The sequence below is a fragment of the Callospermophilus lateralis genome, chromosome 1 (genome assembly GCF_048772815.1).
Source record: "Callospermophilus lateralis isolate mCalLat2 chromosome 1, mCalLat2.hap1, whole genome shotgun sequence".
Classification (NCBI taxonomy): Eukaryota; Metazoa; Chordata; class Mammalia; order Rodentia; family Sciuridae; genus Callospermophilus; species Callospermophilus lateralis.
Genome location: NC_135305.1, coordinates 85,025,979 through 85,052,870, shown reverse-complemented (window position 1 = coordinate 85,052,870; position 26,892 = coordinate 85,025,979). Strand labels below are relative to the sequence as shown.

Here is a 26,892-nt window from a genome sequence, read left to right as displayed (position 1 = left end):
TTATACTTACCTCCAGTTTCTATTGAGATAATAGCACTACTTTTACAGAATGGAGCACAGGGCATAGTGAAGGTTGCTATGGGATGGGATAGAAGTGCATATTTTATTTTTCTATCTACTATTAACACTATTTCTTTGGTGTTTTGCATTTTCACTCATTTTAGTATGCATGCCCTGGTCTGCCCCCAAAGCCTAAAAATCAAAAGATTCCAAGGACATGTACACTTGGGCCCCAAAGCTTTCTCTGGTAACTTGCACCATGTTCATTTTTCAGTTCTTTATGTCAATATCACTCCCCATACATTCAAGCCTCTAAGCTTAAATTTTATAGCATGCAAAGAGGAAGAAAGAAAAGAGAAAAAGTAGGGTGGCCATAGAAGCCAAGCACCAGTGTAAGGGAAAGAAAGATGGGGGACCAGAAGCCAGGCAGTCTTCCTCCCACAAAGTTCCAGTCATGAACACACCCGCTGGCCACAGCACAAGAGCAGTGTGCGAGGGCACAGGTGGGTCCCAGCCACTCTGGCTGGATGCAGCTTATGCACTGAGCTGAATGAAGACTTTCATTGCTGTTTGCTGTTTTTGTTGGCCAGTAGCCATGGCAAACATTTGCAGGTGGCTTGGCCAGATTTTGACACTTAAATATTTGAGGTTGTGATAAAAATCAGAATATTACTACAATATGGTTCTGTGCAGCCACACACATGCGCGTGCGTGCACACATACACACACACACACACACATACACACACAGAGAGAAGAATAAAAAAAGCTATCTACAATTTCAAATGCTCATTTAAAGACAGAGTCTCCAGAGAGAACTCATGTTTTAAAATAAGTACTCATTTCCTCTTTGCTGAGAGAAATAAAAGAGTCAACCAATCCCAAATGTTACCACCTAGAGTTTCATACTGAACCCACTGGTGAGATGGGCTGGGCTGTTTCTCCATGAGCCCCCACGATCATCCGATCATCCGGGCAAGGTTTTGGATGGGTCACATGGAGGAAAATGGAAATGACAGGATGTGTGGGTTTGAATCAACATAGTAAGCACAACAGGGAAGAATCCGAAGAAAAGAAATAGCCTCCCTCCAGCCTTGGCAATGAGACAGAGTCCTAAAAGTGACAATTATCCCCTAGAACACACCAGGAGAGATATATGAAACCCCAAGATGGGGATTAAATGGGAAGAAGGAGTGCGTCAGGAGGTCACCCGTACCAGAGAGACACCCCCATCCATCCAGGCAGAGTGACACAGTCTATGAATGTCACCCAAATGTACAGTCCTGGGCCAGCTGGGTAAATTATTGACAGAGTCAACACCCATCTAAAAATTTAGTTCTAACCCTTAAAAAGACTGTTTCATAAAAACCCGTGCTGTACTAACAATGGCGGAACACTAAGGGCCTCCAAGAGGGTAGTTGGTGAGGGCAGAGCAGGCAGGCAGGAGAGCTCCAGGGGGGAAGGAATGCTGTAAAACTGCTAGTAAACTCCAGCACATTTTATGTTTTTTTTCCCCCTTGAAAGAAAAATAAAATAATTATAATTAACTGGCCTAACGATAAATTGTCTGCCCAGACCCAGACCCCCTAAAGTGCAGGTGTCCCTTGAGATTTGGATGCTGTTGTTAATGAATTGGCTCCACCCTCTTAGTACATGATGGATTCTTGCATTAGATAATGACAATATTTTTCTCCCGTAGTCATTGAAGAAAAAAAAAAACAAGAAATATTGAATAGATAACTTGCTCATTTAGCATTGACATCTTTAAACAAAGCCAAGGATCCAAAGGGCCAGATTGATTTTCCCTTTCTTCAATGGGAAACCAAACGTGCCCATGGCAAACTCACAGAAGGTATCAGAACGCATCCTGATATGCCCAGAAATGTGAGTGCCAAGGTACCCATTCTAGAGTATTCTGAGAGGGGTGGGCCAGTGCTATCCTCCATGCTCACATGATCTGGGATCTACGACAACATTTAAAAAGTGTCAGGGGCAGAGGTGTCACATTGACAAATTGAGGGGAAACTTCTAAATTTTTTCAAAAATCACCATATCCATTCGTCAACAGAAAATTCAAACAGAATACTGATGCATGTACCCACAGAGAAAGCTCCTCTTCCTGTTCTAAGTAGACACTTCTGGGAACATAGAGCAACCAGTTGTCAGCATCGAGCAATAGACATTTATCATAGCTCTTTGGCTTAAGTTATTACCTTTTTTTCCTAAGAACCCAATGTGCTCTTAAATCTTTTATTTCATCTTTACTCTTATGAAGTTGGAAAGAACAAACTCCATCCTCATTCTGGAGATAAGGAAGCTGGGCCAGAGATTCTGCATTTCTAAGAAGCTGCAGGGTAATGCCCAGGATGCTGATCATCAGACCACGTGGTGTAGCAAGCAAGAGTTGGAACTGGATGGTGATACTGAGAACTGAGAGCAGTTTCTGTCACATGGCAAGAGGTGTCTGGGATTCAATTTTTCCTCAATGGTTCAGTGTTGTCTTTTTACATAAATGAGAGGAAGAGGGCATGCCTTGGTTTGTCTATTCTGGAAATGAGCATGGGGCCAGTATAGAGGAAGAAGAGCTAATAAGATGGTACTAACAAGGAAGAGAGGTAGGGAAGAAGGATCAGGGGAAGGAGGACTGTGGGGATAGCCAAGCAGCACAAGTGTCCAGGAAGGGAGGGGTACACTCTGTTGGGAAGAGGCTGGACAGGGGACTTCCCTCCACCATCATCCGGCACTTCTCCTGAGCACTCTGCTCTGGTCTCCATACCACCAGCAAGTGTACCTGCAACCATTTTCAAGTTTACAAACGAGGACAGAGAACAACTTGCTTTCCTCCTCAACATCCAGGATCAAAACAGCCTCCGTCAAATAGGCTCCCTTTTCTCATCAAAAGCATCACTGTGAATTCTCAGCAATATCACATCAGCCAGGAAAAACAACCAATCTGAGCACCAGAATTAAAGAGAAAGTCCAGAACATTCCAGGACCAGAGACAGCCTAGGAGGTCTCCTTACCCGATCTGGCGGTTGGTAGAAGGTGCCTGTGTGATGACAGAGCTGGACTGGGGCGATGGCATGGCTTGCTGAATCACAACGCTGGTGTCATGGTTGGGCATCCGGGTACTGCCAAGCTGGTGAGCTCCAGGCCCCGTCATGGCCCCACCGACTGTATTATGCATCGGAATATTCTGCCCAGAGAAGACAGAGGAGAAAGGTCAGAGAGAGGCGATGTTTCTTTCTACTCCCAAGCTCTCAAAGGCCAAAATTGGGAATCTGGTCATGTCAACTAAATAGAGAGTTATGGCTTCTGGCAAGCCTTGGGCCCATTCATCTTGTAATAACTTACAGCTACGAGGAGATGAAAAATAACTACTCAGTCTGAGAGTAGAGCACAAAGGGAAATGCCCCGAAGTTGGCTTATCACTCTGCCGCCATCCTGATGCGAGGTTTACATCAGGGATATTTAGTGCTTACCCTCTCTGACTCGGTATGATAAACGCTGCACTTGAAAGCCGTTCTGCGGTAAGTGCATAATACATGATTTAGCGAATTTGGTTCTGCATCCTACTTTGAATGACAAGCACACTGCCTTATTTCTTGGCTTTCAGTCCTAGAAGAGTGGCCAACTCGATTTTTTTTTTTTTTCCCCTTTCCAGGAAACTATAACTTTTCCAAATCCTTATCGGAGTACTCAACAATCAGTAGAATGAAGATGGATGATTCGAATAGCCGACAGGGCATCAGGGATCCCTGACAAGAGTCACAGTCAGAGCATTCTTTACCTCCATCAACTCAACCTCCAACCATTGTATGGAACGCCAGAATGGAGAACAGTGACTGCTTGTGTCTTTACTTGTTCACTGTCCTTTCCTCTAGAATGTAGGATGTGCGTGTTCACAACTCCATCCCATGGTGTTGGAAGCATGGCAGGGGTTCAAGACACACATCATGTGGATAAAGTAGTGAAAGAACAAATGACACCCCTGAGTCCCTCGAGGGGGCCTAGCAGCATGCATTTATTTCTGATGACTGAAATGAAGGCTTTGGGGGTTAAAGTTCAAGATTCAACTAAAACATATAAAGTAAAAATGGGTTTAAAAGACAGGAGCTGGAAGGTGAGAAAGAAATTCAGAATCCACTGAAGAAAGGTGAAGTGCACAGCCAATCAAAATAACAGGGAAGGGCAATAAGAAGACCTCTGCGGCCAGCCTGGTATAGCCCTGCAGCCTAGAAGGAAAGAGAAAATCCAGAGGTCAGCTGGACAAAGGGTTGAGGATGGGAAGCGGGGAAAATGGAGGGTCACTAGCCATGTACTTGAGGAAAAATATATATCTGTCTACGCTTTGGTGTTAGCAAAGAAAAAAATAAATGTTACCCAAGAGAACTGGAAGGGGTTCTTTGAAGTTCTTCTGCAAAGAACAGGATTTCCTGCACTATGTGTTAAATGATGGTGATAACATATAAGGGACTGAGGTGGTTGTGTCCATCACACGGCGCCTTTCCCAGGTTCTGATTTCTAAATCCTGACCACACAGTCTGTCAAGAGTCCAGTTGGAACCTGGGCACCTGGTGCAGACTGTGAGCTGATTGTGTTGTTGCGGGATCCCAAAGGCTTATACATACACACGGTCCAAGGGCACCTCTTCCATACTGGAAAGCTTTTCTGACATGGGCAAACACTGTGGTTGGGTAAAGTAAGATGAAAGGAAGTGGTGATTTGTGCTGGGGTGGCTGTGCAGGCAGGAGTTATGCTCTATTTCTTTGTATAGGATCTAGAGATTTAGAAAATCAGATTTTAAATAATGATAATAAAGAAAATTGTGGGGTTTATATATATATATATTTTTTTTTTTTTAAGTTGAACCTTACCAAAATGCGTTTCCCCAGTCTCAATGAGATCTGGATGAGGTTAACAACAACGGGGATCATATTTCCCATTGTTTACATCCTTAAAAAAATTCAAATTTTTTCACCTGCATTGTCAATAACACCAACCTACACTTGACCTTTCCTGGGTAGACAGTAGGCGAACCGGCCTCCCTCACTCCTCTGGCCTCTCTTCCTTCTCCTTCATACACTACCGCTGCAGTGACCTGTCTGAAACTCAAAACCGATGACATCACACACAGCTCCCACAATGAGTCCCTCACCCTGAGCCCCTCAGTGGCTTTGGCAAGGTACAGACAGCACTCTTTGTGTGACCACCAGGACCTGTGTGGGACTCTTCCTCCCTCCCAGCTCATCAGACACCACCTTCTCTCTGGCTCCCTGGAATTCATCCGACCTTCCTGGATTTCTCCAGCCCTCTTTCTGATTTCATTGCATTTCAGCACAAGGTCTTGGAGTATGGCTGTTTTCTGACCCAGATGCTCTTTCTCTGACTCCGCCTTCTACTCTCAGACTGAGCCTCATGCAGGGAAGCCTTCCCTGACCTCCCAGTGATAGGCTCTACTTCCTCTTCCTTTGTAGGACTCAAGTTTACCAAGGGCTTTGATGATCTGATTAGTAACCATTTCTCTCTTCATCTTTAAGGACAGGGCACTGAATCTGATTTATCTCTCTTGTGTCTCTATTGCCTCAGTCAGTCCCTGGCTTATCATAGCAATGAATGAAGGAACCTTTCTGGAAAACTCAAGAGGACAATTTTGGGGAGTGCTAAATATCCTGTCTATTCACCTTGTAATCTGAAGTAAGCTAAATTTCAGAAATTAAGGCACTTATTCAATTGTGGTCAGGAGAAATGGAGAAGATCAGGATTAAGAAGAAAGCCACACAATCTGGGCTGGTAGTACATGCCTCTAATATCAATGACTCAGGAGGCTGAGGCAGGAGGATCACAAGTTTGAGGCCAAACTCACAATTTAGGAAGACCCCCCCCCCCAGTAACTTAGCAAAACCATGTCTCAAAATTAAAAAAAAAAAAGACTGGGTATATAGCTCAGTGGTATAGCAACTGTGGGTTTAATCCCCAATATAAAATAAAAAGGAAGAGGAGAAGGAGAAGAAGACAGCCACACAATGTGTATATTGGAAAGTTGGAAAGTAAAGTCTTTGAAAAAATATTAAATGAGACCTTGAAAGAAGATGCTGAGAAGTGAGTTTCCAGTCTTTGAACACTTTGACATAAATTACCAACAACAATGCTTTACATACACCACAAAAAGCCTTGCTTAAAATCTGGCTTTATACCACAACATAAAACATTAAAAAAAAAAAAAAAAAAAAACTTGGTTTGATTTCCTTGAAGTAAAGCATGCTAAATCAGATAAAAGAGTAACACCCTTCTCCCCAAAAAAGCTTAAGAATCTTTTCTGAGATTCACTGAAAAGAATAAGAATTACTGCTGAGTAATATATCTCACATTCACACCCACCATTTTTTAATAAAAAATATCTGAACACATACCAATTGTACATGTGGATAGTGTACACTGATCAAATTCAACCTCCCCACCAACGTTTCAGATAATCTCTTTGTCTCTGAGATCTCCACCAGAGATGGAAAAAGCTCCTAAAAGTCATGTTCTAACCCTTCAATAATCTCTCTTCCTCACACAGAAAACTTGCAAATTCTTCAGCCTTCTTTCCCCAGACCCAGAAAGCAATTCCAAAACATTTTGGAAAAATAATCTGGCAAAAGCATTATCATTCCATGTTTAGAGAAGGTGATTTTATTTTTCAAGCATTACATAGTAACTCAAACATGACATTATTTTCTGAGTTCACATTGTCCCAATTATCAATTCAAAACCTGTCTCATTGATAGAACAATAGCATTTTCACCTCCAGATAAATTGTGAAAAACACAAGCAATAAGTATGTCTTGTGGAGTCATTTTTGATAGTGCAGGTGGGTAGATCTGAAGCTGGTGAAATGATGTCACCGAGTAGATGACACTGGGCGGATGTCCACATGCAGAGGAGGATCCAAGGTGCTCCTCCAAGCTCAGCCTTTGGCCTTTTCTTGTTCGACACTTTTATCAACAGTTTGGATGAAGATGTGAAAAATCATGCTTGTCAAATCTGCAGTTGACACAAAGTTGGGAAGCATGGCTAATGTTCTGGAGAGCAGAATCAGGTTTTCCTCGAGCCAACTGTGTGATCTGGCCTCTAAAAATGCTAACATAAATCTAAGGTTGTTTTAGAAGAAACTGAAACGTCCAGATCAAGGGAAGTAATTATTCCACTGTAGAGTGCATTGGGCTGACCACATTTGGCCACCACATTTTAAGGGGGAAATTGACAAATGCAGGGGGGAGGGGGAGGTAACGAAAGCAAATAAGGCATCCAAAATGCATCCCAGGAAGAATGGTAGAAGGATCAGGGAATATTTAGTCTGAAGAGAAGATTCTGAGGGTCACGCTAAAAGCTTTCAAATATTTGTGGGATTAGACACAGTCTATGTTGCTCCAGAGGGCATAATTTCAAAAAGTGGAATCATGATGATAAAAGTCAATAATAACTGCAATTTGAGTACCCATTTTGAATCAGGCACTAGGATAGATGCTCTATAAACTGCACCTCTCATCTTCACAGTGGTGCTATGAGATAGGCATTATTGTCTTCATTTGAAGATGAATAAAAGAGTAAACTCCTCACCATCACCAATACCAGGCCACTCACCTCTGGCCACCTTCACTCCTTGTAGGACAATGTTTCAAAGACTTAAATTTGACCTTCTTCCAAAATATATTTATTAGCATGTAGAGATATCCAAAGACAAAATAAGATTTCTTCCTGGCACAGGAGTGAACCCAGGACTAGTGGCCATCTGTCAGGAATGTCACCAATGGGACACTGCAACAGAAGGAAGATGGCACCATGTGACCTCCAAGGTCTCTTCTGTGGCTACAAGTCTCTCATTCATGATGCATACTTCATACCATGGCTCAAGTGTTTCCAGATGATTGGTAATGTGAAACAATTTTGAAAATATACTAGCCTGGGAGTTAGGAGGTCTCTTCTGGTCCAGTCTCTCTTCCCCTCCTGGTAGGCATGGAACCTGGGTCAATCACTCAAGCTTCCCAAGCTCTGTAGGGAGCTTGGGAAGGAGGATGTGGACCTCGTGGTCTCCATGATCTTTTCCGGCTCAAATACGTAAGTCTCCTCTGTTACATTTTATGAGACATTAAACATCCAAACAGACTTTTTAGACTGTGATTCATGGGCCTACAAACTTTGATTTTTCTCTACAGCCGTAAGATTTTGTAGAAGGGAGCCTTCTGAAAATTATAGCTTTCGCCAGGCCCAAGGGCTTCCCATTCAATTCACAAAAAGGATCTATCCAAAAGTATAATCCACCAGCCATTAAAGATACTCCAAAGGAAATGATCTTCACCTGAACTTCTCCCTCTTTGGTTGAAATTCCTTAGCACATCCTTTGACTTCCTCCCTTAATATCCGGTGGAACTTTGCTCTCCCTTGGTCTGTTTTGAGACATAAAGGGTGTGAATGGGACGAGAACCAGGAGAATAATGAGTCTTGATTGCATGCTCAGTGAGCTTCAGGTGGAGTGTAATTGTATCTCTGCATGCATGGGCTTGGAATACAATATGCAAAAATACAACGTGGTATAAGTGAATGTACATCCGTGTTCTTAAAAATAACTATAATTTCAGGGTGTAGTAATGAAGGACCAGGGAAGCAGCCCACAATTGAAAGTGAGCATATAGGTAAAAGGAGGTTGATTCCCATAAGTTCCCAAAATGTTATCTTCAAATCTATATTCCATCCAACTGCCAGGGTGTGGAGACTTTATGGGTTTCTCCATAAAAAGCCAGGGTCATCCCGACACATGTTTACAAGTGGAGTTGTGCAATCTCAGAGTCGTCTGCATCTTAATGGTGCCCGGGGAAGGTAGGAAGACTTTTAGAACTTCTCGGATGTAAACACCCATGAACTGCATCCAAAAGACACAAAAGCCATTAGCAGAATAGCAAAGGTTCTAACCGGAAGTGCTGGGCTTTCAGGAGGTACAGAAAGCATGCTAAAGCGTCTTGACTCTCCCTTTTGGAGCTCTTAGGAGCAGTGAAGGTATTTGGGGTCTTACAAAGAGGGCAGGCTGCTCACAACCAGCAGTATAGTGAGGTGTCACAGGTGATGCAGGATACTTTGCTATTTCTACAGTGTCCCCCTCAGCAAGTCACATGGGACAAGATAAATGGCACATGGTACAAAGTCATCTCAGGCAACCTCTGAAGGACCAGGCAGAGAGCATAGGGTATGGAGAAAATTCCAGCATTGATTACATGCATATAAGTTTTGCTTTTTCAGAATTTGTGATTTATTCCTGGAGAATTCTAAGAGAGACCATGGCACAAGAGGAAAACATAGGCACCGGAATCTGCCAGATGGAGGTTCAATTTCATATCAGCTCTATATCATCTGGAGCATGTTATTGAAGTTCTCCGAGACATACCTTCCTCATCTCCCAGTCAGAGATAATTATCTAACAGACAGGACTGTGGTCAGGATCCTGTGAGATGACAGATGTTCCTGCCCAGGATTTGACAGCAAATATGCACACCTTTCCTTTTAGTAAAGTTCAGAATGTGAAGCTGTAAGAGGAAAGTACATTCTGGTGGCTATTTCCCAAGAAAAATGAGTAGAAAAAAAATTAGTAATGGCTAAGACTTAGGCAACCTTACTGCATATCAGAAAACCCATTTAAATCTTATTGTTGGTCTAAGACATAGGGATGGTGGTTATTCCCATTTTACAGATGAGTCACAGAGAGGTTAAGTGACTTTTCTCATAGTCACACCGCCAATAAGTAGAATAACTCAGATGCAGGCAATTTGGCTTCAGAGCTCTTAACCAGCTTCATAACCATGAAGCTGTAACTGCCTCAACAGTCTTGAGGCAAAAAAAAAAAAAAATTTCCTTACAGAAGGCAGCATGGCAAAAAAATAAAGTCTGCCTGAAAGTCATACAACAGACATTGAAGGAAGCAATCAATTAATGCTGGTGCATGATCCTGGGTCTTTCAGCAGATCTGCCACACCACTGATATCAATCAGAGTCATTGCTACCACCTTCGCACCTGGAAAAGCCTGAGTGTACACCATTCATTCATTTCAGAATGGCTGAGGGGTGTTCTGCAGGTTGTCTGCAAAGGTGATTCCTCCTAGGTAGAGGGAAGGTGCTGCAGTGGGTGAAGGGTAGCTTGCACACCACTGAAGTGACCCTCAGTGGCCTCACACACTGGCCCACTGCCGGAAGCAGACAGCCCTGGGGGGCGGGGGGGAAGAGTCAGCCTGAAGTCTGTCAGACACTCACCAGCAGATCCATCCATTGGCTTGTGTTCTCCTCCAATCCCGGAACCTGTGTCATCTTTTCTAATACCAGGGTGGAGGCTGCAGAGTCCTGAAAGCATCCTGTGAGCATTTTATAGCTATTCATTTAATACTGTTGTAAAATACTCAAGACAATAAATGTCTTTTCAGGTGCCACCCTCAACTGTGAGAAACAGTTTCCAGGTGGCTCTCAAAGACCCTGCCCCTTCCCTTTCAGATGCTCAATGCCTGGGACGGTCCATGTTTCTGTCCTCATCTTCCCCTTTATTGTCTGAGTCGTTTCTGCTGGATAGAACCACAGGGTGTTACAGTTGAGATATGGCTAGAGTGTGTCCCCCAGGAGTTCACAGGTGGAAATTCAACCCCCATTGTGAGATGTTAAAAAGGTGAAAACCTGATCCACTGTGGTGTTCAGAGGTGGGGCCTTTGAGAGGTGATTAGGATTTGATAAGATCTTCAGGGCTTGGAATACAATATGCAAAAATACAACGTGGTATAAGTGAATGTACCCATGATTGAATTCTGGTGCCTTAATAAGGAAGGATCTAGGTACACACACTCCCTGACTCTCAGCCCATAGTGCCCTGCACCACCTCTGGACTCTGTCAGCAAGAAGCTCTCACCACCAGCAGCCCTTTGACCTTGAACCTCTGGAAACATGGGCCCAAATAAACCTCTTTTTCATATAACTTACCAGTCTGTGGTGGTGTATTAGTCACATTAAAAAAAAAAGGGGACTGGGTGGGGGACAAGGACATATGGTTAAAAGGAAAGAAATGACTATACTGTATTCAGGTTACTAGAATTCAAGGTGAGTCAATGTATGGCTGGTGTCTCTACAGATATACCCTGGACCTTAGAGATTGGGCTCATCCACTGTAAATGGTTTTACTGCACTCACTCTCATTGGTAAGCTCCCTCATTTTCCAAGTCCTCCAGAAGGCTGTAGATTCCATCATGGCACCAGTCTCCTGAAACAGTTCTTCCCACCCACTATCTCCTACTAATGTCCCCAAGCCTTTCACAAGCCAGTCCCCACCAACCTCTGCAATATCATCTGGCAATCCCTGTCCCCTCCTCATACCAGTCACACACAGAGGTCTTGATGGCTCCCAAAAATTATGCCTCCATTTCACCTTTGCACACAATATTTCATATTCCCCGTCAATTCATTCTCAAGAACCAGCTCCAAGACCCTCTCTTCTGCGGAAACTTCTGGCACTCTTTCTGGCCTACTTCATCTTTCCCTGCTCCCACCCAACCTGTCTATACCTCTGTAGAGCCTGACTTATCCCCGTTAGCACTTCCTTCCAGAAAGAGTGTGCTGAGGTCACCTAATGCAGCCAGCGCCTGCCTCTGTGCCATGCCCTTGGAGGGTATGTGACGGGGTCAATCACTCAGCGACTGAGTGAGTGGTATGCAATCCTAAGCAAATGTATAGTTTCTCTCTGTTTCAGTTTTCTCAATTGTTTAACAGAGACAACTCTATCCTTCAAGGCCTGTGTAAAGATGAAATTAGGTATTACAACACTTAACACAATGTTGGAGACATTAAGTGTCCATTAAACGTTGGTAGCCATTATTACAGCCCTATTATTCTTATCATCATCACTCCCAGTGCTAATGCCAGCTCTCCACCGGGTGGAATCAATTCACCCCTCCTCTGTCCTCCACTGGATCCTGTCATCCTTCTTTCAAAGCTCTTAGACCACGCTGTATATATATATATATATATATACATATATATATATATATATTGAAGGCCAGTCTTGCTCCTCTCTGCTGTGAAAGCTTTGATGACAGGGATGGGGTATGACTTCATATCATTGTCTTCAGGGTTTAATACAAGGCCAGTGCCATACATGTTTGCTGAGTGAATATATAGAAAACAGCAAATAGTGTCATGGAAAGAAAAGACAGAAATCGTCAACACTCTTCTTACTGCAGTTACCCATAGTTTAAAGGGAGTACAGAAAGTCAGAGAAAGAAGGAGATGGAAAATGTGGGATAAACGTGATAAACACCTTCCCTCTCTCTCTCTCTCTCTCTCTCTCTCTCTCTCTCACACACACACACACACACACACACACACACACACACACACAAAACAAATGCTTCATCCAGAGCAGACTGCACAGTTTCTGAAGGGCAAAGGGATAGTGAACAGGTCTTCCTTTTCCTCTGAACTCCACCATCTAGCCCGTGATCTTGCTTAACTGCTCCAGTCTGTCAATTTTACCTTCAGGGGTTCCACATCTGTCATCTTTTCTTGGCTATCTCACTAGTTCCAGAGATTTTTTTTTTTTTTTTTTTTTTTTTTTTTTTTTTTTTTGCCTCCTACGGTGATCATGCAATTTCTTCCTACTGTTCTTCTGTCTTCCAATCCTTCTGGTCCCTCTGAGACCACTCCAGGCCCACCGTGCAATTAGTTGAAGCAACTCAGCACTTTCCTCCCACCCACCACTTTTCAACTCAAAAGCCTGCTATAGCTCCCTAGTCCTCATATTAAAAACCCACAATGGTTCATCTCCATGTAACATTGAACAATTATTAAAAATGTGTATCTCTGTTAAAGAAACCCACAGTTAGCCTTGACTTCAGGACCCTCTAGGTCCAGCCCCATCCCCTGTTACTCTACCCTCAGCAAACCCTGAACTGCAGCTTCCACTGGCTGGTTCACCATAGGACTCTCAAATGCAGATTCTCACCTCCACACCTTGGCCTGCACCTCCCCATCCCTGGAATTTCCTCTTTCCTTCTCCACCTATGCTAAATCCTATTCTCCACACCTCAATCTGTTGAGTGATCAACGTTTTCTTGAGTGCAAAATGAGGATAGTCAGCCCTTGCTTCCTTTGACTATAAAGTTAAGATGCCATCGGGTTTGAAAGAGTTTAGCTCTTTAGACTTTTACACACACATAGTATTTTACAATCCTGTTGTTCTTTCCTCTGTCATTCATTCTATGAATGACACCCTCTCATTCATAGAATCACTCCCTTCCTCTCTCCTTTTCAGGATCATCTTAAATGTCACTTTCTCAGTGTCACCTCCCTCACTGAAGCTACCCCTGTTATTTCCTACCTCAGCATGCCATCGCTTTCCTTTATAGCATGCTTCACAATGTGCACTTGTTAGCACTATTATTTCCAGGTTGCTGGGCTATAAATCCCAGGAGGGAAGGGACAGTACATGTCTTGTTTGCTCCTTCATCGCTGGCACCTAGCTCCATGCCTGGCACAGAACTAGATGATGTTTGGGTGAATGGGCAAATGAGCTGTGATTTCTAAGGTGATGATATGAGAATGTAGAGCAACCAGTACACAATTTCCTCTAGTTGACGTTGGGCACACAGTCATCTTAAGCCTGGGATCTGAACATAAAGAGATAATGTTTGCTGCTTGGGGTCCTCATAAGTCATATCAACACGCAGAGGCAGTAGCACACAGCTCCAGTCTCCTCAAATGGCCAGATGTCCACTCAGCTCAAACCAGAGCACTGAAATCAATCAGGATGAGCCTCCTAAGTAACTGGAGAACAGACAGGAAACTCAGAAGTGAAGTGATTACAAACAAACAAGGAATCTGGGACCTGAGGCAGGGGCAGGGAAAAGAGACCAGTGGCAATAATGACAGGCCAGGTTCTCACACCTGTGTGGCTTAGGGGAAGAAAGGGTATTTAAAATCAAGAGAGGGGCACTTAGCGTTCAGCGAATGGCTGAGAAGTCACAGACAACCTGGGCTGGTGGGCCGGAGGCCAAAGGCCCATTCTAGAATTACTAAACAAATTTCCCTCCCATCCTTACCAGAACTTTATCAAGTTACCAAAAACAAGAGCACCTATAAAACTACCACAGGGATGCTGACAGGTCTGTTGCTTCAGCGTTTCAAAAGAATACAAAACTTAATGACCAGAAACATAAACATGGCGCTCACGCGGAAGTGGCTAATGACACACTGCAGACCTGAGCAGGCTCCCCTTTGCCTCTTTCTGTCCCCAGCCCCACTTTCTCAGCTCCAGATCTCTCCTGGCCAAAAGAGCTGGAGGGGAGGGCCGGCCCACTGACATGGAATCGCTAATAAAACTCCCTTGTCTGGAGTCTTGATTGGGCATCTGTCTTCCTGAATATTTGGCAATGCCATGCTCCTACCATAAACTAGAAATGTTATCTTTGGTGGGAGGAAAAATGTGCTCCAAGATTGACTTCCTCCTCCAAAACAATAGAGAATGAGAGCTCACACTTCATTTTGCTTCTGGCAGAACCCAGCAGGTGTCTCTCCATGAAAGGCCTGGCTTTGTAGGTTGTTTCGTACCTCATCGATGTTAGGTTGCTGCTGCACTGTTCTGATGATCGCTATAAATTCAGGAGCTCTTTCTAGTCTGGGAAGTGATTGTTTTACTGGAGGACAAGGACCTTGGAATTGCCACAGCTTCCAATTAACTGAAGCAACGTTACTGGTATTGGTTCAATCTCAGTGTGAAACCGGAAGTACGCAATGGGACAGAGGAAGCCAGTGAGAAGTGTGGTCTGCATAGTTGATGGCATCCTAGTATAAAGAGAAACCACCTTTCTCTTGAGAGTAGCAAATATAATAGCACAGGAATATTGGTCACAATTGGACACAACAGTCCCAAAAGAAGCTTCTGGATATCCTGTATGAATAGAACAGATTAAAAATTTTTTCTGCTAGCAGCAACTTCTCTGGGTCCTCAGGGTTCCAGAAAAGTGCAATAAGAATCAATGAGATAGTCTTGTATTTATTTATTTATTTTGGGGGGTAAGGTACTACAAAAACCTGCCCTGTGTCACTGGTTACCACTCCCATCTCATTCCTTACTACTTTTATCTTTTTTACTTTTTTCCAGATTTGTGCTATGCTCCTTGATGCTCTGCTAACATCCAGGAGTCTGGGTACCCAGACCAAAAGGATTCTCCCCATATGCATACCCAGCTCCCCCCCGCCCCCCCCCCCTTTCCCCTATTCCAGACATCTGTTCCCATGCTACCTTCTAATGAGGCTCCTATGTGAGGCCTGGCCACTCTCCTGGAAATTACAACTCAGTCTCTTTCATTTCTTTTTCTCCTCCTTTAATCCATCCTTTCCCATTGATAACATCCTTCCTCACTTGTCCCAATCCAAGTGCACCAGACCATTTCTGATCCCTACTTCTCAAAATGGAATTCAAGATGAGAAAAAGATACCAGAAGACCAGATGGCTCTAGTCCCCCTCCCCCGACCCAAGGATCTCTTTTATAAATTTTCTCCCTTGGATCTCATATTTTAAAAATGCTTCTTTAAAAGGCATGAATTCATTTTCCTTTATAATTCCCTGTCTTGTGACACCATCACCATCTTTAATTTCTAAAATCTCAGTTCATTTCACCATCAGGTTCCACAGTGTTCTATGGGGTTGGCAAAATTCTACTCAAAGACAAAGAATGGGAGGCATTCGTTAGCCCAGGCAAACTTGCTGCAGGCAAACACAGACTTTCGATTGGAGAGTTTACCTGCTATATCACTTGGATACCAATAGAACCCAGGTGGCACACTCAAATTGGGTATTTCAAGGAGCATTTGATAAAGGGGCTGTTGCAGTTGTGTGAGCAGAATGCCCAGTGCCAAGCAGTCACAGAGTTCAGTGCCCTGGGGCTGGTTTCCACAGGTATCCTTAGGGTTAGGGAGGAAGAGGAAGGAGAGACTGCCAGGGCACAGGGGAGAGACAGCTGCTTAGAAAGGGCACTTGGCAAGAGCTGTGCTCTTTAAAGAAGGCAACCGACTGAAGGAGTCAGGAGAGTAGATATCCAGACCTTGTCTCGCCCCCATCTGTAGCAAGCTGTGGGGCCTCTATGGCCACTGACCCCAAATCAGTGCGAAAACAAGTTCAAGGAGCTTATCAATGTACTGTCAGCCTTTCAGGGCAGAGAGCAGAGTAGAAGTGCGTTTAGAGGGACAAACAAAATATCCAGTACAGTTGCATGTTCATAAACTTGCATTACTTTTATTTCACAAGCAATATATTTGTAATATATTTGTTCAAATAAAATTTGTACAAGGAAAGAAAATGAATGGGAAGGAGAAAAAAAAATCATCCGTCACACCTTAACATGTAGGAAAATAAACCATTTTACTCTCTCTCTCCAGATACTGCATATATATGTATTATAAAATATATTTTATCTATTATTTTACATATATGTGGTAAGTGTTTGTGTGTATGTAACCCAAAAGATCAGAAACCTCCGTCTGACTGACTGATACCTTTTTTAAAAAATATTTTTATTAGTTGTTGATGAATTTTTTAAAAAATTTATTTGTATGTGGTGCTGAGAATCAAACCTAGGGCATCACACATGCTAGGCAAGTGCTCTACCACTGAGCCTCAACAGTCCCACAGATACCTTTTTCACTTCATCTCATTGACTATGACTTTTTTTGGAAAAAAAGCAGGTTATTTAACTTTATTTCCTTTTTCTTGATTTTAAATCATCTAAGTTCAGACTGTCACTAAATAAACCTGCTCTGCATTTACCCATGCATTCAAAAATCATGATTGGACTGATAAAAACAATAGAAGGCAGAGCTAAGACATGCCTATCCCATGGCATGCCCAAGTAACCCAGCTCCACCCAGCAAAGATGAGCCCAGACAAGCACGGCTCCTCTGAACCCAGTTACACACCCTGAAGACGAGGTCTCACTTTAAGGCCAGAGCTTCCTATTTGTCTACATTCCTCCTGGTGAAACAATTGGGCTTGGAATAAGAAGGGCTTTATATGTGGGAGTCACAGAAGGAAGAATCTGGCACCTGGTGTTTATGGACCATAAAGTCATTACATTGCTAAGCTCAACTCTGCTCTCCACCAGTTACTGGGCAGGAGGAATTGGGTACATTTAGAAGCTGCATTTTTCTACCCTGGACAGCCAGGATTTATGGGTAGACTTGCTAAGCAGAAGCACTAACACCGTGAAATATTTTTGTCCAGGCGCCCTCCCCCAGCAGCCTCCCATTCTTGAGTTACCGCACCAAGTCCATAGGTCCCTGATCTTCAGCCACTGGAACATTCTTGAGTTCATTTTCATTATGTTGTGCTTTAGGGACAGCTTCAAGGTGCTGCAAAATTGCTGATTATTTGATAAACAAAGACAGAATATTTACAAACTTAAAGATGAGGTCTCTGGGGATGGAGGGACCCACACAAGAATCCTATTGGCATTGCCAGAATGTTTGCTGAGTCATGGAGGGAAAGCCTATCGCTCCCCCATTGCATGAATATTCATGTTCTCAAACTGACCACGGAGGTATGTGTGGGTATGTGTGTGTGTGAGTGTGTGTGTGTGTGTGCACTTATTGGCTTCACAGATCAATGTTTTTTAAAAAATATTTGAGCCTTGTCTATTTTTGAAAAACCCCAATGATAGGCCTATGCATACAGAAATATGTTTTTCAGACATCTCTTCCCATCTATCCAGTTTACTAGTCACTTTATGAAATAGTTTTCAGACCCTTATAGATGAACTTAGAAAGTTAAACCTACCCTAATAGGTCAAACAGAATCTCAGTTCTAAAATCCAAGAGCCTTCGTGAAAGTGTCTATCCATCAATAAAAGATGTGTTTGGGGCAAGAGATGAATCATAAAGTGTTTGCATTTCTTTTTATCTTCACCCTAGTGTAGCAGCTTGACCCCCAAGTCTGTTATGTAGTTAAACCCAGTCTTGTTTTCTCCAGGTAGCTGACTGACTCTCTCTCTCTCTCTCTCAACTCCATCCCCTTTTCATGGCACAAGGACAATACTTAGAGATAAAAATCTCATCTCCCATCTGCTGGCACAGGAAGAGAAACCAGTCCCCAGAGCCTTGGGGCCTCCTGAATGCCTTCTCTTGTATGTGGCTCCATTTACCCCGACATCCTTTCCATTTATGCCAACACTCTGAAGGTTTAGGGAAGCACATCTGCAAGAAACTTTCTGTACACATGCCCAAGCTATGATGCTGGATGCAGTTCCCAGACAACAGACAGGCTGCTAGTGCAGGAAGCCCTCCCAAACAAGACTTAGGGAAAACCAAGGAGTTGAGCAGAATGCTCAGCAGGGGGCGGGGAGAGACTATGGGCTTTTGTCTTAATTTTTGTGACATGATCCAATTAGATCTATTCAACAATGCCCTCTAATTACTAGCACCGATGAAATCCGCCTTGTGTTCCAGCTCTCCCCCTACGTCGGCCTCCCTCCTTGGCTATCCCATACACACATTCCACATTCACATACACAATATACCTGGAGCTTTTGACATGCTCAGCTAAATAAAGGATCACAGAAAGAAAAGAAAAAAATCTGGGAAAGCCCTCTGGGCCTTCCAGGAGAGGTTGTGGCAAACAGTTGACCATGTGAATAACAGGGTGAATGGAAAGGGATCTCAACCTGACTCCAGGCAGGGGTGTCTGAGACCAAAGGGGTGTTGGCCTGTAGAGTAACAACACCTTTCATATGCAGGATTTAATTGTTAGGCTTCTGCTACAAATTAGAAAAATGAAAAGGAACCAGAAAAAAAAAATAAAAAGATCCATGGACGTTCAAACAATTACTAACATGGAAGAAGCTGAGAAAAGAAAAAGAGGAGAGACTTGATTAGCAGGAACAGTGACAGGACTTGAAAAGATAAACCATAAAACAGGAGATGGAGCATGAGCACAGGCTGGGACCACAGGAGAGAAGGAATTCCAAGTGGGAAGTAAAGATTCTGTTAGGAAACCCCCATGCACCTGCTCTCAGAACATTACACTTGAACAATGCCATAAAGAGCCTCAAATTCAACTCCTTGACTTGACAGAGGGAAAAACTGAGCACAGATAAGTATCTAAGTCTCTGGACTCCTCATCCAGGGCTCTTTCTGCCAAAGTTGGGTGGTTTTAGAATTTTATTTCTGAGAAGTGGGGCGGGGTGGAAATCAACCTTATCTCCCGTTCATTTTTGGACCTTAATAAGTTGGACCAATAAGATAATTATTTCATCTTGTGGAAAAGAAAAACTAAGGGGACCTTGAAGTAGGCAGGAGTTAAGGTCAAGTTTAGCAGATGAGCCTCTACCTGGCATCACTACTTGGGGCTACAGGGGCAGGGAAAGGATTCTCTTGGATGGACACACTGACCTTCAGGTCCAGCTGATTTGAGTCTCTGAGAACACCAGGCCTGAGGACACTCAATTACACAAGAAGGACACTGAGCTTCCTCCCAACACAGCACAGTTATAATATGGACTCCTAGTCACGATATTTTCTCAAAAACAAAACAAAGCTAAAAAATAGCAAAGAGCTGCTTTCGCTCCGACAATTCTCCCTGACGCTTAAAGTGTTCAGCACAATTAGGGCCATTTACTTCATGCATGCTGGATAATGCTCTGATAAAAACTTTAAACTGCAGAGTGTGGCTGTGGGGACAGGAAAACACGATCGCCTCTATGGTTTCATATACAGATTGTGTCATACTTAATGCTGAAATCATAAACTATATATTTTTACCCCCTCCAAGCTGCCTATTGTGTGCTTATAAACAGGAACCTGGCAGCATGTCAGGGGTGCAAATTGATTTCCTTTCCCAAATAAAATTTTAAAAAGCAAATAAACAAGGTTAGGCTGGCTAATGAAACATTACATGCCAGGCTGGGGAGAATTCTTTTCAAATGTATTTTCTTGTGCAAAAGCAACACAAAGCATCCGTGAAAGGCTCTTTCATAAACAACATGTTTACACCAAAATGCATTACTTGAAAGAAAGAAAAAGCTATTGTGCATCTCATCTCCCATGTTATATTTGGATTGTGTTTTATGAAATAAATTAGGGGTGAGTGGGGAAGGGAAGTCCAGGGATGTTAGAGAATTTGAACATTAACTGATGCTGCTTAAAAGTAAGATGAAGTTATTCTCGTTTAGAAAGTGCTTTGATCTTAGTGTCTTTTAATTTATCATCGAGACCCAATAAACCTACCTTGAGTGTTATCTGACTTGCATGGAGAACACTGGGAGAGAAAACTAAATCAGGCTCACCATGCTCAAAAGATCTCCAGTCTGGCTGACTGGCTTTGGTGGAATGGTCTCCTGGAGAGTGGCCTCACTCGGATGCCTAGACCAGCTGCAAGCAGTTTTAGTGGTCGAATGTGTCAAAAATGTCTCTAGCAATTGCCTACTTCACACTTCACCACAGAGAATTAACTCCAACTCAGCTCTGGAACCAAAGTCCTCCCCAGTGGACCATGAGCCCCAGACCAAATCCTATATCACCCTCTCCCTCCTTCTCTCATCTTCAAAAACCTTTCTGTGGACAAAACCAGGTAGCATGAACCCTGATGTCATTCTGATGTGCAAAGTCACAAGCCACATGACGCGCAGACAGAAGGATGGGACAAGGTCAAGACTGCTCAGGGAAGAGCAGAGTTGCTGTCTGCTGCCGGTCACATAGGAACAGCGAAACTTTTGCTTCTTGCTTTGAACCCCAACGATGTGCCTTTGTCTCACACTTACTACCTGTCATCAGGGGCATAGGCATTGTGTACCAGCAACCAGGGACACCCGGAGGAAAGCTCCCATGATCTCAGGATGACTCTGAGGATAACAAAAGGAAAGGTATCTTTTATCCTACTCAGGAGCTTTTGTTCAGGCTTAAAATATAACTGAGCTAGCTAGTTAGAAATGCAGGAAAAACACTCAGAGATCACCAGAGATCCACAGACCCTCAGGTGTTCGGCATGGCAGGTGTGAAGTCGTGGGGTGGGGGCAGGGAGATGGAATAGCACCTTGGAAGCCAAGTTCCCTCCTTCTGCCACTCTTCACCAGGCAACCTCACTCAGGTCTCTGGCCCCCTCTGAGCTCGCTCTTCTCCTCCACTTTTAAATATATGGCAAATTCTGTCAGTCTGATGGCCCTGATGATGAATGAGGTAACATTTGTAAAATGCTAAAAGGTTTCCAGCTCAAATACAAATGCTTCAGACGAAATACTCTGGATAACAGTTAAAAAGCAAAAAGGGTTAGTCACAAGTTGGCTGAGAGTATGACCCTGGGAAGGAATTGCAGAGGGGTGTGTGTGTCCTGTGGAAGGATTTGACCAGAAGGTGGGTGGACATCAGGGGAAGGGAAAAGAAGGGAAAGGAAGCTGTGGGGGCTTGCAAAATCTAAAACATGGATTATTTTGCTTCCAAAAAAAAAAAGGCAACTGATTTTCAAAAGTTTTCCTCCTTTTTCATAATACCAGATAATTTAATTATATAAAATCTTTCTCTCTGCATATACTCCTACAAGGTATATATCAGCTTTTTCGTTTTTATGCCAGGGAAATAATACAACATGAGTCTGTTGGGGGGGTGGGGGGGCTATGTACCAAGGGAAACCAACAGCTTCACTTCCCTAGCTTTCTGTGGAATTGGAAGAATCAGATTAATCATTGGCAAATCGGATAACAGATGCGTTTCTCAGCAAATCCACATCAAGCCTTCAGAAAGTAATTACCCCCTAAAGCTCGTGGTGTTCCTATGTACATTTGGCTTCAACTAAAGCCTTCAGCCACTTTGTTTTTATCTGACTCGAAGCTGGAGCCTTGGGGTGATACTCCAACTGCTGCTTTAGATTATAAACTCTTAACAGCCCCTCGCTCTAGGGCACTGTGTTTATTGATGCTATGTAAGCAATTTACAGTCCCTTAATAGCGCCTTCACCACAATGTTACAGTGTTTAAGTTGTTAAATTATATTTAGAGCTTCAGGGAAAATTACCTCATTGGCTTCACTAACATGGGTTATTGATATCATGCAGGAGTTACGGCAGCATCCACCTGACCGGGGACAGCTGCAAGGATATTTTACAGGCGGGAGTCAAAGGTGGAGTGCAAAATTTGTGCAGAGGACTTGAGGAAGGTAGGGGCTGATTGAGGGAGATGGAGGAGGGGAGTCCGGGGGGTGAAGAATCAGAGAAGACATGGGCCTGAGGAGAGCAGGACAAGGGCTCATGGAGCTACTGATTAAACTGGAGAGCACAGGAAGTGCCAGGCTTGGCCATTTTGATTTCAATTTCTCTTGGCCAACCCCACAACCAGGTAGTCAGTTCCTGGTCTCCTTGCCCTTTAGAAAGATGTCCTGGATCCCAAGTATCTAGGGCATGGCATTGACCTCCAGCTACTCTAGTCACTCTTGAAATGGGCCTGGTGTGGAGCGTTTAGTTCTTCAGGGCTGAAATACTCCAAGAAAAACAATGGAAATGATAATGGGAAGAACAAGAAGGAGGAGCAGGAGGAGGATAAGCAGCAGTCACAACCAGATAAGCGGGGAAGAGGAGGAGGAAGAGCAAGAGGAAGAAAAGAAGGGGGGAGAGGGGATGCAAAGAGCAATAGCCGCAGCAACAGCCCAGTCTTTATCAGAATAAAGAGAGACATAAAACAAGGATAAAATATCTTTGAGCCTGAAGTTTAGTGATGTCATATGACTCCTTTAGAAAAGCAGCCAAAGGCCGAGGTATTAAAAATCCACCAAAGAGGCGAGGAAACAAGCCTGTGAAACCAACCGAGTGGTTCTGTGCTCTGGGGTCTTAGTTCATGTGACATCTGCTGGCTCCCAAACAGTTGAGGGTTGGAGGCAAATCCTCAGAAATGACCAGCGCCATGACCAGGAGAAAACAGCATCCCTCCTCCACCAACCAGGTTCTGGCCCAGATTTCTCACTCAGGCTACTTAATAGTCATTAATCATCAAAATAAAACAGGAAGTTTAAGAAAACAGGCACGCAATGAAATAAACCACATTGCTCACCAGGCTGTTTTGGCTAACATGATCTTAACCAGAGGTTAGGGAAGGAAACAGCAGATTGTACATGATTCAAAAGGTAGAGAATTGCAGGAGGAGAAAGGGGATCTGAACCGTAAGCACAGTTTCCTAGCAGCAGCATGAAGAGCAGCTAGGTACTGAATCTCAGAATGGGATCATGAACAAGAACTTCAATAGTGATGAAAACTCAGTAATTCCTCTTTGATTTCTCAGATATTAACATCAGGCCTAGCAATTCTGATTTAATGTCCAGGGTTACAGTTCCCAAACTGTGTGCCAATGTGCACCAGGGGCAATGCATGAACTCACAGGGACACCACAGAACATTTAAACATCTGAAGGACATGCAACAGTTTTTGACATCTGTTAGACAATGTGCAAACTTAGTTTTGTCAGTGTTTCAAAATTACATCATTCTTCATGCCTTTAGATGAGATCTCATCTTCGGGAGGCTGGATTTGTGGTGGTTGCTGTGATAAAAAGTGAATACCACTCAAAAATCAATGGGGGGACAGAAAATAAAGGTGGTGGCATCCAACCCAAATCTACGATTTGAGGTGTTGCCCACAGTCCAACGGGGACACACATCCCATTAGGAAGTAATCGTGGTTAAGAATGAAATAAAAGCATCATTCTTATTCTCTTAATATCTGTGCATTATTTATTTCAAATTGCTACTAAGATGCGTGCATAGCTATTAAGTTGTTTGGACTTAACTACTTAATAAGCAGAGTGGTACAGAATTTCTTTTGGCCTAGGCATGCCAGAAAAAAAAGTATTGAAATACTGAAGGTGTCGGGAACTGAGAAAATTTGATAACCTCTGGCCTAGAGAAAACTGATAGAGAAAATGACTTGTGGCACTATTTAACAAAAGGAGTAATTAGGAAGCCAGGTACAGTGACACACACCTATAATGCCAGTTACTGAGGAAGCTGAGGTAGGGATTACAAGTTTGAGGCCAGCCTGGACAATTTGGCAAGATCCTGACTAAAAAAGGCTAGAGATATAGCTCAGTGATAGAGTGCTGGCCTAGCAAGCCCAAGGTCCTGGGTTCAATCCCCAGTACTGAAAAAATAAAAGTAATTAGGAAAATACATAATGTGGGTTAATTAGCCCCTAGGACAGTTGGGCATGTGGATACAAGAATAACCTGCTATGTTTTCCAAAGGCCAGTGGAGGTTCAGATGGTCTGGAAATTTACTGAGCTAACATCATGGGAATTTCTATGCTCTGAATTTTGGAAAGTTCCCAGTGCATGTAAGACCAAGAGCCAGATATTTCTGCATATTTAACTTTCTTCACATTTATCTGGCCCCCGCAATACCCTAGTGCTTAATTATCTTACTGCAATACAGTCTTTTCTTTGAGGGTGGTTCCATGAATATCATCTGTCACTATTATTTGTCATGGACCATTTATTGGGTAGGCTTGAGACAGTTTAGAACATCTTAAGGGACATTTCATTGATGGTTAAGAAAACCACAGGGCCAAAGTCTAGTAGAGCTTACTGAACTTGGGGCCCAACACCTCAGAGTTTAATGAAGGCGCCCCACATTTAATTACAAAGTGTATGAATTAGGAAGCTAAAAAGTTGGAGCTGCATGTATCAACAGGAACCTTCAAAATGTCCCATCGATGGCTAAATGTTTCCGACATGAAAAAGACCAAAAGAGCAGCATCAAACTCATGTGCCAGTATCTCAGAGTTCAAGCTCACGTCCAAGCCAGAGATGGGACTTGAAAAGTTTGTCTGGACAAAAAATTGATACAACTAAAATTCCCACCAAGAATTTCCTATAGAAATTGTTGAGGTGCTGGGGATTGAAACCAAGCACCCTGGACATGCCAGGAAAACCCAACAGAAAATGAATGAGAACTATGAATAGAAATCCAAAAAAAGAGAAAGCCTACGTGTCCAAAGGTTCATGAAGAGATGTTCCAACTTACTAGTAATCAGAGAAATGCAACCTAAAATAAGAACAGTAAAGTGAATAATCAACTAGAAATGTTGGTGGTGATACAGGAATCTGGGAACTATATCTCATCATAATGTAAATTTATATGATCATCCCTTGGGAATAACTTGGATGGACTTAGGAAAAATAAATATGTATATTTTCATACAGGTCCATACAAGAATGATGATCATGACAAAGTCCCCTCCAATTTATGGGACCTAAGGCACAAAGACAAATGGATGCTCACATGGCCCATGACTAAATTGTTTAAAGTGACCAATTGAGTAACAAATATATTCTACCACCTACTTTGGCAAATATTTATAATGGCCTAGAAGGCCAGGTTTGAATTATTAATTCTCAGTTCCAGTCTCTAGGGATTAAAAAAAATGTGGTACATCCATACAATGGAATATTACTGAGCCATTAAAAGAAATAAAATTCTACACACACTAGGACATGAATTAAAAACATTATGCTCAATGGAAGTCACAGCGGGTCATATATGGTATGATTTCATCTATAGGAGATGTTCAGAATAGGCAAATCCATAGAGACAGAAAAATTCTGGGTGCCTAGGACTGAAGAGATGGGGGATAAAAAGTGACACCTGATGGGTATGAGGTTTCTTTCTGGAATGATGAAAATGTTTTAAAATTGATTGTGGTAATGGATAAATAAAATAAGTCCATTCCTACCACGGAATGCTAGCTCTATAGCAGCTAGAAACAATAAAGAAGTGTACAAGAAGGAGAGAGCTTTAAAAGTGTTGCAAGAAAAAAAAAGTCATAACTTTTTTTCCATAGGATTTATGTCGGAGATGATTTGCCACATATTTCTCTCACATAGATGTAAGACTATCTTTTTTTAAGTTAATGCTAACAACATTTACAGAAACCATTGTTTTCTCCTGGCTCCATAACAATTTAAAAGTTATTAGCTTTTGAAGAAAGTTGTTGATTTCTCCACAACTTATAGCACATCACCATTCAACTTACACGCCAAGTAACTATATAATTTACAGGGTTGCATGCAGATCTCAGAACATAAAATAAATGTATTAGAATGCGTACCTATGGGAAGAGAAGGAAATGAGTGGACAACTAAAGATGGGGGGGGGCAAGAAATAGAGTAAGAATGTGAATTTTCTCTGATCAATGATGACAAAGTACTCGAATCCGAGAAGTTAGTGTATAGCATTGATTAATCCAATGCTGTGCACTTGAGATTTAAAAGAAAAATGAACAAAGATAAGTATAGCAAACTTTTTAAAAAATATAAATGTATTTATTGTTTCTTAAGGAAACAGCACAGTGACTGATCTACATTTGTTTTAATGGTTTGAGCAATAAAACACGTAACCCACATAAGAGCGAGAAAGCAGGTACATCTGCTTCTGTACAGGCTAATGTAATGGTCAGGTCAAAACCAAAGACATATATCTCAGCTTCCCTTGGAAAGGATAAGGTGCTGCTTGAACAATAAGTGGGCAACTAGTGGAGAACTTCATATAAATTAATCACCCTGAGACCTACCAGGAAAACATAACACACCATCCAGAGTGCCAGGAAGAGCTTCCAGATGGGGTAGAGAGGGTAGGTAGGCAGATGTATATGATTGTATTTGGTTTGGTTTTTGTTTGCCTTTTGTGTGGGCAGTGGGATTGAAGTAGCCTCCTTAGATTTTGTTTTTAAGGAAGAATTTTTTAAAAATAAGAAACTTTGCTAACATCAAGAGGGCTGTCTCCAGGACTGTAATGTTGATCTATGCAGTGCTGAAATGCACACTCCTTCACAGTGACAGGCCAAATGCTGGCCTCCAGTTCTTTATC

The 26,892-nt window shown here is 42.8% G+C and overlaps 1 protein-coding gene across 2 annotated transcripts in view; it reads right to left on the bottom strand.

Annotated features, from left to right (window-relative positions):
- The window catches only part of Creb5 (cAMP responsive element binding protein 5), a 322,169-nt gene that overhangs the window by 243,093 nt on the left and 52,184 nt on the right, over window positions 1-26,892 (bottom strand). For both annotated transcript variants that reach the window (XM_076835867.2, XM_077106107.1), the window contains exon 4: window positions 3,024-3,196. In XM_076835867.2, the coding sequence (XP_076691982.1) occupies window positions 3,024-3,196 (173 nt within the window). The remainder of the gene's footprint in view (window positions 1-3,023; window positions 3,197-26,892) is intronic.